Here is a 15,447-nt window from a genome sequence, read left to right as displayed (position 1 = left end):
ATCTCACGCTTGCATATACGATTTACTTTCTTATTAAATTAAAAACACTAACATATCATAGTTTCATTATTTAACATTTAATATAAAGTATAAACACACAATTTAATCTCGTAATTTGTAAATATAAAATACAAAACAAGAAAAAAGTAGTCAAACTTAGAATGAAGATTTTTGTAATCGATCGCCCTATAAACATCATAACGTTGTTAACTGATAATGCTTCAGGAATCATTTTAACTGATAATGCAGTATACATGTTTGAACATGAATAATGTAACACAACATTGTCACGTTACGCGAATAATGATGTTAGCAAGATCACGTAAAGAAACTCAACCTAAAATCTTTAAAAACACGAACCTCTAATACCTCCTTACATACTCTAGAAACTGAATCCTATTATAACTAATTACGGACATCTTTGAGCCAACAAATATAAGTTTCTAATTTCTATATGTCCACAAAATTAATCGCTATATAGATTAGTTCCATAATCAAATTTAACAGTAGGTGTCACTGTCATAAATTAAGAAACTTCTACTGGTGGGAGTGACTTCGTACGCACAAGTGAACATTCCATAGTATGTCTTTCATTAACCTATTTGTCACGTGGGTTTTAATTTGCCTGATGATTCATTCATGCAGCCTTGTGAACTGTGATTAGAAACAAAATATCTACAATTAACGTTAAGTCAGTTGAAAAAAAGGAAAAAGGAAAACGACATGTCCAATGTATCTAGTAGATAGATGATCATAATAAATTCATCATTATAGTCATAAAGTAGATATACTTCTCCAAGTTTTATTTTTGTTACTTTTTCAGAAATACACTGTAGTATACTTTTTGTTTGGTCTTTAAAAAAACATTGGTTAGCCCTTTTTGGCTGCTCCTAGTCCTGGATTCGATCTTCTATGCGTTCCGTACATATTCCAAATCTTTTTCTTTTTTTTTTCAATCTACAAAACAGACTTATGGAGTTTCGTGCCTTCTTTTATTATATTTATATCTGAATACCTTTCCCTTTCACATCACATTTTAAAATAATGATTTCGATTTTATTATTAAAGTCGTTTAAATCTGACTTGGCTTTGACTCCGATTTGGTCCACGACAAATATTTTATGACTTGGCTTTAGTTACATATCATTTAACATATTGGGTTATACTGTCCCGAAAATGTTTATTTAGGATCAACTGAAGCTATATTAATTACCTAAAGAATTATAATTTTCAGTATTTTTTAATTATAACAAACATGCTCATATACTATTGTTCATCACATATTGAAAAATCCACAAATGAATCAAAATCTAGATTAAACCCGTCAAATCGAGATATAATATGCTAGATCCTTGTTCACAATTTTTCATAATGAGTTTTTAATATTGTGTTAAGAATATTAAATCAGAGCAAGTATAAAATAAACAATTACACAATAGTTCAATAGTCTTTTCTCGAACAATCTTCAATCGATCAGTTCTGACGTCTTTCTTGAACTGGAAGGCGTAATGAATCTATATAATTAATTCAACACTATGAGAATAAAATTTAAGAAAAATGGAATTAGCGTTCAAAATATTTTGTAGATTAGTGATAATCCATGGGGAAATAAAGAAATTTGTGTGGTTTCAATTGAATTAGAATCAGAATCTTTATTGTTGTCTCCATTACGACTAGTGTAAGGGCTCTCTCGAGGCTGGGGACAACTTATATAGCTAGACTCATAAAGTCTTTTTATGTCTTCGTGCATGAACCTACTAACTGAATAACATATATTATAGTTTATATATTATAAAGGAGAATCTATCATAGAATCGGCAACGTCCATGAAGGAACCTAATTAAAGGTTAAGTGAATGAATAAGAACCTAAACATATATAGATGAAGCTTCTAAAAAGTTCAGTGTATAGATTGTTTATTTCTTTTACCAAATCGATAAAATATATTTCCCACCAGATTTGGAACGAACGATAACTAACTAATAGTATCAGAATTTAAATCGAGATAATAAAATAGAAATTTATTAGCAAAATTTTCATAACCAGATGATATATTTAATTCATTTGTAATTATTAATGTGTTACTTAAATACATTTGTACTTGCATTCTTTTACAAAAATATCTATATATATATATACAAAACGGTTTAACTTAGAGATATTCATATAAAAAATTAAGTATGATTGATTCTAGTTCTGTTACTTTGATTTTTTTCGCAAATCAATATTAAAATAAAGATTTACACAAACATTCGTTTTAAGACTTTGTAAAAAGCTGTAGTAATCGTTAACATGGCCCAGCCCAAATCTACTCGTGACCCACATGTGGTCCACGCAGCTACCCGAGATTGGGAATAGAAAAAATTAAGGAAGAATATTGGAGAGAAACAACAGGATGATACTAACAAGGTTTAAAAGATGCTCCATTGTATTTTACAGTATGAAATTTGATCTCATTAACTGATCCGCCAATAAATGAAATTAGCATTGGAATAAGATGTTTTGATTTGTATTATTAGATTGTGGGCTTTCAACTCAAAACCAATTGACAATGAATGGAAAAGCCTATATATCTTATATACTGTCAGAATCCTTATCCAGCTTCCTATGTGGGATATTATATCTCTAATACGCCCCTCGAGATGATGGTTCTTCTAGCCATAGATCTCGGTATTTTCGAGCAAGAATCGGTGGACCAAATTTGGGTCAAACCGATGGATTGGATTGGAAAATATGTGGATTGGGCTCTAATACCATATTAGATTGTGGGTTTCCAAAGCCAATTGGCAATAAATAAAGAAACCCATATATCTTATATACTGTCAGGATCTTTGTCCAGCTTTCGATATGAAATATTATATCCCTAATACGCACGTCTATCAACGATTCAAATACGTTAACCCAAGATTGCTCTTATTTAGTTTCTTGAAATGTCAAAAGTAAATAAAGTCAACCTTTAGTTCGAGCTCAACCTTTAGTAAATATGAGATCTACACAATATTATCGACTCAGTTTTTCTTTTCTCTTTTGCAGTATACAAACTGGAAAAGGAACACTCAGTTTAATATTGAATCTAAAAAAAAAAAAAAAAAAGTATCGGATTTAGATAATTAACCTGCTTTAAGTTAATTTCTACTAATAGAATCTCGAACGTCAAAACAAATTAACGGGAGTAATAGAAGTCGAGTTCGTCTCGGACTCGGAGCCACGTGTATCGATGGTCTGACGCACTCACGTGACCGACCAAGGATCACGTGCTGCTCATCCACCTCACCGTTGCTGTCTTGATCTAGTTGTCGACGTGGCGCATGACGATGACTCCTCCGGGTAGTCTCAAGTCAAAGTCAATTGTTGTTAGTGTTACAGTCAAACAAATTCAATTTTCGAAGATTTATCGCGCAACCAAACTTTACTAATAATTTAATTGGATGCCTTGACTTTTTTGTTTTCCTAGTAGTATCGTTTTTGGATTGTAAAATTTATTGGGTTCACTTTTCATTACTCCTTCCCCAAACTGAACCAAAAGATTTCACAGCTGTTCGTCATGTGAAAAACTACAGAGTCCTTTCACAATTTTCCTAAATGCATTGTTTAAAAAAAATATTATTACTGTTTTAAGAAAGATTATATTTACGTACGAAATATTCTTCTGCTGCTCTGCTCTGGTATAGTATTTTTTTCTTTTTCTGGTATAGTATTTGTTTTTATGTAAGTTTGTAACCATGGATCTGAATCTAGTTTTGTCGATTTTTGATTTCTCCCAGTATATGTTTTTACAATTGTGATTTACTGATATACATCGGAAGCCAACTTATAAAATGTCTTGATTTCTTGTGAATATTATTAACTGTTTATTTAATTATATTATTAATAAACAATATTAAATAAAAAATATTAAAAACAACAACAATAAAATCATTTACACTTAGGTTTGTCTCCGTCGTGGGCACGCTTTCATTTTATAATGTTAGCAACAAAAATATTGATCCTCAATGATAAATTTAAGCATATCTTGCAAAGTACTACGTAACCTAAAACGATTTTACTTTTTAGTTCAAAAATTATATGAAACAGAACCGTGAGGGTATACAATTGTAATTTAGTAATATCATTTTAAATTTGCTAAAGATAAGAAACTAGTGATAAGAAAAAACTCAAATATAACACGAAACTGTATTTCTCACCGAACCTATTCTGTTCTGTTCTGTCGTGAGCCAAACTCGTCGCCAACAATCAAACACGTTAGAGTATGGAAACAGTGTCCTTCTTTTTCTTATTTTATTCTGTCTGCCATTGTCGTTTTTTTTTTTTTTTTTTTTTTAAAATCTTCTCAGTTCTTATAGATCTAAAAGACTACAAAGATCAAGATGAGAAACCAAAACCAAAACTTTGGATTCATTCCTGCGGTGGATTTGACCTTTCTGCTCATTCCTTCTTTAATTATTTCTCGACGGGATTAGACACAGAAAAGATAAGTCTTACTAACCTGGTGTCTTTTTTTGTAACACGTCTCGAACCATAAACTTAGATCTTCAATATCTATTACATTATCCAAATATAATCATGAAATTTGAGCAAACTACTTGCAGATAATCTCAATAATATAACTTATTACATTGCAACGCAGCTTTGAACCCAAATAAAAAAAAATAGAAATTAGACTGCCTAAGAAGATCAACTTAGATTAGCAACCGACAAGTGTGGTTAGCTGGAGTTCACAGATTCTAATAATTGAAAAGGACAATTATATATTAGCGAATCCAAGTTTATCATCATTATACTGTATATGAATTAAATATAAACGTAATCTACATGGACAAACAATACTTTCACTATCAGAAGAAGATCCAACTCAAGTATAATTAAACGTCAATTAATTTAGTCCACTTGTTCTATAACCAAGTGTTTTTTTTTCTTTCCCCCCCCCCCCCCCCCCCTCACTGTTTTCCTCACTAAATACTAAATAGTACATAAACTTGTTTATAAAACAACTCTTACAGCCAACGAGTAACATAGATCGAGAAAATAAAAATCAATAGTATAAGATTCAGAAAGATGATGACTTAAATGTTGACAAAACCAGAAAGACGATAACCTAAATTAATAAATGAATCATATTAGAGCCTCTGAAATCTCACCAACTCTTTCTCTATCTCTCTCTCTCTCTTCCATTTCATTACTTACTTCATCTCTGTTTTTCTCCTCTACCTCTCTACCTCTTCTACTATTCTGGTCTTTCTCTTACACACGCAAATACGCATATATACGCACAATCACTTCAAATTCTTGATTACATGATTTCTCGACTTTTCTTTTTTTGCCTTTTCGGATGAATATTACCCCTAAACCCTAGAGATCAGTCGTTTTCATTTCGATTTTTTGTAGTCTAATGGATCTAACAGACCGTCGTAACCCTTTTAATAATTTTGTTTTTCCGCCGCCGCCACCGCCATCAACGACTTTCACAAGCCCTATTTTCCCACGAACAAGCTCCACCGGCACGAACTTCCCCATTCTCGCAATCGCAGTGATCGGAATCTTAGCCACTGCATTCTTGCTTGTGAGTTACTACATATTCGTGATCAAATGCTGTCTTAACTGGCACCAAATAGACATCTTCCGCCGCCGCAGACGAAGCAGTGACCAAAACCCTCTAATGATTTACTCTCCTCATGAGGTCAACAAAGGACTCGACGAATCCGCCATTAGGGCAATCCCAATCTTTAAGTTCAAGAAGAGAAACGTTGTTGCAGGAGAAGAAGATCAGGATAAGAGCTCTCAAGAATGCTCTGTTTGCTTGAACGAGTTTCAAGAAGAGGAGAAGCTGCGGATTATTCCAAACTGCTGCCACGTGTTTCACATTGACTGTATCGATATTTGGCTTCAGGGGAATGCGAATTGTCCCCTGTGTAGAACCAGCGTTTCTTGCGATGCAAGTTTCCCTCTCGACCTAATCTCTGCACCGAGTTCTTCCCCGGAGAACAGCGCTCCTTCTCGAAACCGGAATCTTGAACACGGCATGGTTTTAGGAGGCGACGATGACTTTGTCGTGATCGAGCTTGGGGCCAGTTATGGTGATAACAGAGAAAGCGAGAGAGACAGAGACTTCCGTACGGAACAAGAAAGGGTTGCTTTGGACGAGGTATTGACCGGAAATTCCCCAAAATTGATCAGTCCTTCGCCTAGAAACATTGATAATCGAGCAATGCATAGGAAAGAGAGAAAATTTCACAAAGTGATGAGTATGGGAGACGAATGTATCAACACTCGAGGCAAAGATATGCAATTCGGTGAAATTCAGCCCATAAGAAGATCTATCTCAATGGATTCATCAGCGGATCGTCAGCTGTATCTGGCTGTGCAAGAAGCGATTAGCCGGAGAAAGGAGCAGATTCCTGTGGCCAGAGACGGTGGAGGTTGTACGGAAGATAGTAGCAGTAGTGGACCTAGTGGTAATAACAGAGTGATGAAGAGATGTTTCTTCTCTTTTGGAAATAGTAGAACTTCAAAAAGTTCCTCAATACTACCTGTCTATTTGGAACCCTAAGACCATCATTAGTGGAGTAACCCACCATGGTTACTCTTACATTAATTAATTATATAAATAATCATAAATTAAGTTAAGTAACTCTAAGAGAACCTAAGTAAAATTATCCTATTACTAGAGAACTACAAAGAGGTTACTCAAACATTTAAATAATAATTTTTTAATTTTGATTTATTAATTATCAAACTTTAATTATCTAAAATGATAAAACAATTATTTAAATTTTTTATATTACATAAAATAGAAAACAATATTTTACAAACTTAAACATATTTTACAAAATACGGAATAGTAAACATATTTTATAAAATTCAAAATATTATACATATTAAACATAGTTTGGAGTAAGATTTATTGTGCGGTTGCACCAAATTTTTGCCAGATATGCTCAATCAAGTCTTTTTGCAAAAGATCATGCATTTGTGTATCATGAACATCATTTCGAATGCCCATCATATTATGTAGATTTGTTGGGATATCTGTAGAATATGATAAATCGACATGAGAACTTCCGCTTCCTTCTCCGTGATGGAATTCCGCTGGATCGTAGAAATTGTAGTCATGTCGTTCGTCTTCCACTATCATGTTATGCAGGATGATAGATGCTCTCATTATTTTCCCTATTTTCCCTTTATCCCAAAAAAGTGCGGGATTCTTCACGATTGCAAATCGAGCTTGCAAGACTCCAAATGCACGCTCTACATCTTTACGACATCCTTCTTGCCATTGATCAAAGAGTTTTGCTTTTCGACCACGTGGAAGTGTAATGGATTGGATGAAAGTTGCCCATTTGGGATAGATACCATCCGTTAGGTAGTACGCCATTTTGTATTGCCGTCCATTGACAACGTATCTAACTCTCGGAGCTCGGCCCTCTAGGATATCATCAAACACAGGGGAGCGGTCCAAGACGTTGATATCATTTAACGAACCAGGTGGTCCAAAAAATGCGTGCCAAATCCATAAATCTTGTGATGCCACAGCTTCTAGTACGATTGACGGTTTACCAGATCCACGTGTATATTGTCCTTTCCATGCAGTGGGACAATTCTTCCACTCCCAATGCATACAATCTATGCTCCCTATCATTCCGGGGAAACCGCGATGTTCTCCAATATTCAGTAATCGTTGGAGGTCTTCCGGTGTAGGTCTTCTCAGATACTCGTCGCCAAACAAATTTATAACTCCCTCAACAAAATGTAGAAGGCATTTGTGGGAGGTTGTTTCAGCGAGTCGTAAATATTCATCCACCGCATCTGCCGTATATCCGTAAGCCATCAAACGAATAGCTGCCGTACATTTCTGAAGTGCAGAAAGACCAAGCCTTCCAGTAGCATCTCGCCTTTGTCTGAAGTATGGGACTCCATTCTCAATAGCGGTAACAATACGAAGGAACAATGGTTTGTTCATTCTAAAGCGACGACGGAACATAGCGTTAGTGTAAGTTGGATTATCACTAAAATAATCATTCCACAACCGAGTGTGGCCTTCTTCACGGTCTCTCTCAATGTGCACTCTTCGGATTATTGGAGCTGGTGGTACATATGGGTGAGTGTAGTTGTATTGGATCATCTCCACTATACTATCAACTTCCTCTTCTACAATATCATCAACTTCTTGATCGGAACTCCAATTAGACATTTTTTTGCAATTTGGATATAGTAGAAGGCTTATGGGAAGTGTGATTTATTTTGTATAGGAAAAGGGTTTAGGTTACAAGGTATATTTGGTTGAGTAGTAGAAGTGAAAAGGTTGAGCAAAGGAAATTTTATTTGGTTGAGTAGTAGAAGTGAAGATAGGATGAAAGAGAAGAGAATAATCGGAAGAGAATAATCAGAAAGCATTGATGTAAAACGATGAAAGAGTAGGAGAAGTGAATATATAGTCTTAACAGCAAACACAAAGTACCAAGTGGGCAATACAACCCTTACAAAAGACAAAACAACACAAACAAATCTGTGACTGTCCTTGCAAGACACAAGACAACCAAAACAAAACAGAAGACAACAACTCACAACCCGTGTTACAAAACACCCCTCCACGGGTTACAAAAGAGTTAACAACTCACAGACCCGTGACAACAAGACAACAAGACAACAACTCACAGACCCGTGACAACAAGACAACAAGACAACAACTAAAAACAACACCCCTCCACGGGTGTAAACACAACACATCTATGTCTTTGACAACACATGTTTCCCTTCTCGTATCACCTTAATTTGTTGTCGCAAAACCTGAAACAAAAGAACAAAAAACAAAACAAGTGTTAAACAAACAACATATAGCATAAGTTTAATGAAAACAAGAGTTAAACACAAAAGAGGATAGTTACACACAAAAGAGTTAAACCCAAACCTAAGTGTTTGTCAACATTTGGTCAACGAGTTTGTCCCTAAGAAGTTGTTCGGCACTTGTTAGTTCAGTCTTGTTAAGGAGGCTGTCTAGCAGTCTCATTTTGCCGTGTCTCTCTTTAGCCGCTTGTTCTTGTTCTTTCATTGCAATGATCTTGTCTAGCTTACCAACAGAACCATCCTCTACATCAATAGTCACAGCCGGTTTCTTCCCTTTTTTCTTAGAAGCTTTAACCCCCGGAGGCCTCATCTCAGCTCCATCATTGCACTCTCCGGGTGAGGATGCTCCTGCTCCATCTGAAGCGAGTTTAGTCCGCTTATGGCTACACTCCTCCGTGATCCATTTCTGATCATGCTTCAGTTCCCTCCAGCAATGTCCTAGCAGAAATGGCTTGCCCTTGTCGTTCTTGTAAAGCTCATACGCCATGCTCAATACATCATCTTCTGATTCTCCACTCTTTCTTCTTGAACTCGCTTGTGCGTAACAGCCCACAAACTTATTGACTCCATGGTTTATCTTGCTCCACCTAGCCTTACATTGTGTAGGCCCTCTTGCATTTGAAACAGATGACCCATAGTTAGCTTTGTAGTAGGCAGCAACCCTCTTCCAGAAACTTTGTAGCCGCTGCTCATTACTTACAACTGGATCCTTGCTTGTGTTTAACCAAGCGCTTATGAGGTTAACATCCTCCTCTGCAGTCCACCGCTTTCTTATTCCCCTTCCTTCGTCTTCTTCATCCTCATCAACCTCAACCTCGATACAATCATCATCTTCAGATGCCGGCCTAAACTGAAACGGCTGAGAAGAGAATCTAGGCCCACAGTTGACAGGCTGAGAAGAGAGGGTTTGGGTAAAGTTGACAGGCTGAGAAGAGAGGGTTTGGGTAAAGTGGACAGGCTGAGAAGAGAATGTATTTGGAAGAATTGGATTATCTTGGGAGTTAGAGTCTTTTTGAGAATTCATAAGATCAACAAAATATGTATGTGGATTACGAATAAGGCTTCTAGGATCCATTGGTTGTTTTAGTGAAAGCTGATGTTAAAAGAAAAGGGTTTGTATAGAAAAAGTTAATGGTTTATGTTAGTGCTAACATGGAGGGTTTATATTGAGCTCAAGTGGTTTTGGGTTTTCAAATTTATGGTTGTAAATTAACTACAACAACCACAAATTTATTACATTAAAACAACCTACTCGACAAGTATCTCTCTAATCAAGTACTATTCGTATTTAAGAACTCCAACAAACAAAAAAGCAATCATCAATGTCCTGACTTGACTATTACCTAATCTAACACTAATTCATCCCAACACACAATCGCAAACAATAACTATCAACAACATATGAAAGCTGTCGTACCATACCTTTTCAAATAAGAGAATCCAAAACGCTGCAGTCCGCTTCATGAATAATCATTCCAAATGATCTCCATTTGACCTCGCACAAACATGTAAAAATAGTCAATATAAATCACATAAACAGAAACAAAAACATTGTACTCTTAACAAGAACAACAGAATAATCTCATAATAAAAAGCAAACCTCTGGTGGTTTCGAGAGGAGCTTAAAGAGCCCCACGAAGTTTCACCTTTTGCAACCTCTCCATGTTTACACTCTTTGGCTGCTCTAATGGCAATCCAAGAGCCTGTGCACAAATCAGCTGAAACTAGAAAGAGAAAACATCATCAGAAGCAGGGTTAGTAGTATAACTTGGTAAATCTCAAAATTCATGTAAAAGAAGAAAGAGAGATGAACATAGTTAATCAGTTAACTTACATAAGCCACAATGATGGTCGTCGGTTTTTCAACTCCTAAGAGGAAAATAAAAAAGCCATATCAACAGTTATTTCACTATATCAAAAAAGAGAGTAAATATGGGAGAGATTAGGAAAACAAACAAAGAGAAGACTCCACTCTTTCTCAACCATCACCGAGAGATCTTAGTCCCAGAAACCACAAAAGGTCTTGCGCTTTGGCAAGTCATCATCTCCATTGATGCCTTTATCTGCTAGTCAAGAGACAAATCCTTGAGGCTGATGCAACAAAAAAGAAAAGAAAACATGCATACCAAAAGTTAGCTAGAGACAAGAGATAAGAAACAAAATAACAAGACATATATATAATAAGCAAGTCTAAGCTCATGGCTGCAAACTTACTTGTCCCTTCATATTGCTGCTAGTTGTGATCCATCCTTTGAATAAAAACCCAAGAAGATCTTAGTGCCCTCCTCCTCAATCAAACCATCAGGGAGAGATCTTAGTATCCTCCTCAATCGCCGATCGATCAATACTACAGTTATCCTCCGCAATCAATCAATCTGGATTTACAAAAAAATATAATAATAGAAATATGAGTAAATATAAGGAATTCGAGTGAATGAAAAAAAAACCCTATGTAATAGAAATCAATTTAGAGATCAAACCCTAGAAGAAGTTGAGATTTCAGAGACGAAAGCCATGCTTCCAAAAAGCACCTGCGAGAGACAGAAGGAGAAGAAGAAGAAGAAGAAACAAGTTAGTAAAAAAAAAAACAGAGGAAGCAACACGATAAATCAATCACCGAAAGATCAAAGCCAAATCCTAGAAGAGGAACTCACCTAGAGGCCGTGTGAGCGACAATCAGATTAAACTTGCTTTAAAAAACCTGCAACAAGAGACGACGAAGAAACAAAACAAAAAAATCAGAGACGCGACGCGTTAAGAAAAAGAATAACAGAGCGATGCAATTGGATTGAGAGAGAGAGAGAACAAACCCTAGAAGGATAGGAACGAAACCCTTAAGAATGAAGAAGATCACTTGGGCAGACTGCTTAATCCAATTGATAACTCGATTCTTCTCTCTTTCTTCTTTTCCCGATTACATATGAATCGCCATTTCTTTCGCCGGAGTTCTCGAGAGAGAAGAGAGAGAGACTTTGGGGAAGAAAAGAAAAGAAAATGAGTAAAAAATAAAAAAAAAACGTTTTTATATTTAACAAACACCCATTCACAAGTCGCCACGTAGCGTTCTTCAAGTGTTGCTCAAACTCCTTCCCAGGGTATCGATTCTTCGATAATGGACCCATTTTTGGGTTGTTTAATATTATTTTGGGGCCCAAATAGTGGAGTAACTTTGTGAGTACTCCCCACTAATCATGCTCTAATTGTCTTTCTCTTCTTTCTTTAATTTTTATATTATGATTTTGTGTATTTTGTTTGTTATTTTCTAAGGTTAATTTATTAAAATTATTTTGGAGGGTGAAAATAGGAGAGACAGATATATATATATATATATATATATATATATATATATATATGTGTTAGCTGCCTACTTTTTTTCATGTGTTCACTGTTGGTAAGTCGAAGGAGTTGATGAGTACTTGAAATACGTAGCATAGAAGATTAGAAGCTACTGAATAGTGTATAGTGTTTTCATTAATGTGTTAAAAGAAAACTGTTGGTAATTTTCTCAAATTTTAAATTCCAATACTAAAATACAACTTGTAAGGCTTAAAACTTGAAAGGCTTTTAAAGGCATAACGGCCCAATATAAGGAAAACGTTTTGTTTTAATTTTTTTTTTTTTTTGACTTAAATGTTAAATTAGTGTTACATGTTAATTTTTTTTAGTCCACCTTATTAATTTTACAACACCAAACTCCGAAACATAAAAAAAAAAAAAATCATAAAGGTATGATGCTTAAATTAGAATTTATTTTCAACATATCCAGATATAATATTTATATTTAAGATAATAAATATATATATATATATATATATTCAAGTTGAAAATCAAAATGTTTTCTTTTTGTTCACCTCACGAGATCGTTTATTTAAAACAACATTTTATTAAAATATTAGTTTAAGTATTAAATTTTTATGATGTGAAAATATGTAAAATTTCTAACTCTAAAACTAATGTATCAAACAAAATTCTAAGGACAAAATGCCTAATTTTGGTTTGTTTTCAATCCTATTTTAAAAATTTATCACTCAAATTTTTTAAGATTAGAAAATATGTATTTTGTTTTAAATAAAAAAAAAGTTATTTAAAAATAATATTTTATGAAAAAATTAAAATATTAATTAAGTGTTAAATTTGAACTGAAAACATGTTAAACTTTGTTTGTTGTCAACGTATTTTAAATTTAACACTTAAATTTATTTAAGATTAGAAAATATATATTTTAGTTTAAAAAATAAAAAGGTTTATTTAACACAATATATATATATATAAAGGAATTAAAAGTTTTAATTTAAGTGTTTTAACTATGTTTGGGAATTACCCTTTGTTATATTAAGTGAACCAGAGGAACCGAACATTAGCTTAAATTATCTACGGGTTTGTCCTCGGTTCGGTTGACTTCGGTTTGGGATTTTTTGTTTTTGCTTTTTTAAAGGCAAAAAGCAGAGGAACCGAATAGGTCACCGAGAAAGATCCGAGCGTCTCTCTGACGGCAAACCACACCAGAGAGCACCTTGAGACACAGAGAGAGATTCAGAGAATGGGTTTCTTCTCTTTTCTTGGAAGAGTTCTCTTCGCTTCTCTATTCATCCTCTCCGCTTGGCAAATGTGAGTTTTTTTTTTTTTTTTCCTTTTTTAATTCATCTCTTTGGTTTCTCCCCAAATTGTTTTTGTGATTAGGGTACGACGACATCTTCTTTCTAGGAAATTTTAACTTTTGCTAGATCCGATTTGATTGAGAATCTTCCCGCTAAAGCAAACTGTTTGATTTTGGACATCTAGGGTGTAAATCTAGGGCTTTTGCTTGATGATGATTTTTTACTGCTTTGTCTTCTTAACTTTAGGTCTTTAGAATTCCTTAATCGATTGTTTCAGTAATTTAACTCTATACGCAGATTGTGTGTAATATCTTATTCTATCATTGTGTGATTTGCTCATTGTTTTTATCTTTTAAATCCCTCACTGCATTGGAGGAGAGGACACATTGGTGCTTTATTCTAGTTTTTTTCTTTCACAATTCTGGTCTGAGATAGGGTGAGAAGTGACATAGTATACTGTGATTTGTGTGTCGGTTCAAATTTTCACTCCCAAACATTCATTGACTCTATATAAATATATGACTACTGATCTGGACATCTTATTTAGGTTCACTGATTTTGGAGCTGACGGTGGTCCAGCAGCTAAAGAGTTAGCTCCAAAGCTTCATCTGACCAAAGCCCATCTCTCTTCCAGATTTGGAGTTGCGTTTCCCAACGTAGAGGTATGGCCATCTCCTCCTACTCTTATCTTTATTGTGTTAGTGGTTCCTTGTCTTCATGTCTTTTATTAATTGGATGTCTCTATTTATGTTTCTGTCTGACTTGGAAAACGAACTTTTTGATAGGTGAAACAAGTGGTATGGACTATTGTTGCTCTGAAAGGACTTGGAGGCTTGCTTTTTGTTATTGGCAACATCTTTGGTGCCTATCTTCTGGTTTGGATTTCTTCACTTTTTGTTAAATAATATCCAAAGCTTTTAGTTGTTGTTGTCTTGATTTTTGGATTTCAATTGTTTGTTTCTTAGGCTGTCTACTTGGTGGTTGTCAGTCCAATTTTATATGATTTTTACAACTACGGACCAGAGGACCGCCAGTTCTCTCTTCTATTGACTGAATTCTTGCAGGTTTGTCTTAATACTTTTCCTTCATTTACTCGTGTTTTAACTTTGCTTTTGCCATGGGGCGGGTTCTTGTTCTTCTAGCTGAACTTACTCTGAATAAAAAAGAATGTTCCTGTATGGCCTCTTCTGAATCCCCAAATCCTCTTTGATGTGTCTCATTCGTTTGCGTTGATGTTTTATCACAGAGCGTTGCGCTTCTTGGGGCACTGCTCTTTTTTATTGGAATGAAGAATTCGACGCCGACCTCGACCAAGAGGATTGTGAAGAAGAGGACTCACAAGCCTAAAGCTGCGTAGAGTTCTTCCATTCTCTTCCACAGACACAAGAACAGCTTCTGGTGTCTCCACTACCTTTATTTTTCTTCCTTACAACTTTTTGTAGGATTTTAAAATTAGCCGTATTTCGTATTCTATCTATTCATTAGTTTTGATTTAACTTTGGGATGTACGAGTTTTCTTTTGCTGATTCATACAATTCTTTCCAGTGATTTTTTAAAATTGGGTCGAGAAATTATGTTTTTTTTGGGATCATCATCCGTTAGAGCCGTGGGTTTGATGACTCGTAAATTTCATTTTTTCTTCTTGTGCTATTTTGTTATGCAAACAGGGTCCTTGCAACCGTTTACACTTTAAAATGTGGTATTTACGAGAATGTCTTGTCTAGTATAGTACTATAGTCTAATATTACAGCCGAAATCTAATGGACAAGCTTAATATGCGTAAGATAATACGATATCACATCAATAAATTTGTCGTATCTGATTTGTGTTTTGCATAAAAGTTATTTATAGAGAACCTAAACCGCTAATTATTTTTGTGATAATTAGAATAAGAGATTTTGATTAATTTATTCAAAGACATATTACCTTTTGTTTTTTTTTTAAACTAGAATATGATTCTTTCCATTATATGTGGCACACAAAATCTCTCAAAATAAATTAAATTGGTA

At 34.7% G+C, this 15,447-nt stretch overlaps 3 protein-coding genes across 3 annotated transcripts; 2 read left to right on the top strand and 1 right to left on the bottom strand.

The window, feature by feature from the left end:
- Positions 1-5,019: 5,019 nt before the first annotated feature.
- LOC104738953 (RING-H2 finger protein ATL1-like) lies at positions 5,020-6,627 on the top strand. The gene has a single exon (XM_010459175.3). It carries the CDS (start codon positions 5,389-5,391, stop codon positions 6,544-6,546), a length of 1,158 nt encoding a protein of 385 aa, XP_010457477.2. The 5' UTR covers positions 5,020-5,388; the 3' UTR covers positions 6,547-6,627.
- A 1,784-nt stretch (positions 6,628-8,411) lies between these two features.
- LOC104730748 (glutathione S-transferase T3-like) lies at positions 8,412-9,915 on the bottom strand. The gene is made up of 2 exons (XM_010449953.3): positions 8,905-9,915; positions 8,412-8,783 (listed from the first exon to the last, which is right to left on the bottom strand). The coding sequence occupies exon 1, from the start codon at positions 9,913-9,915 to the stop codon at positions 8,905-8,907; it is 1,011 nt and encodes a 336-aa protein (XP_010448255.2). The 3' UTR covers positions 8,412-8,783.
- Positions 9,916-13,174: 3,259 nt separating this feature from the next.
- On the top strand, positions 13,175-14,996 carry LOC104738952 (uncharacterized). The gene is made up of 5 exons (XM_010459174.3): positions 13,175-13,448; positions 13,986-14,100; positions 14,224-14,313; positions 14,404-14,502; positions 14,685-14,996. The coding sequence occupies exons 1-5, from the start codon at positions 13,381-13,383 to the stop codon at positions 14,793-14,795; spliced, it is 483 nt and encodes a 160-aa protein (XP_010457476.2). The 5' UTR covers positions 13,175-13,380; the 3' UTR covers positions 14,796-14,996.
- The last annotated feature ends 451 nt before the right edge of the window (positions 14,997-15,447 follow it).

The sequence above is a fragment of the Camelina sativa genome, chromosome 14 (genome assembly GCF_030686135.1).
Source record: "Camelina sativa cultivar CO46 ecotype springtype chromosome 14, ASM3068613v1".
Classification (NCBI taxonomy): Eukaryota; Viridiplantae; Streptophyta; class Magnoliopsida; order Brassicales; family Brassicaceae; genus Camelina; species Camelina sativa.
Note: the sequence above shows the minus strand (reverse complement) of the source record. Positions and strands in the feature narration are given on the sequence as shown.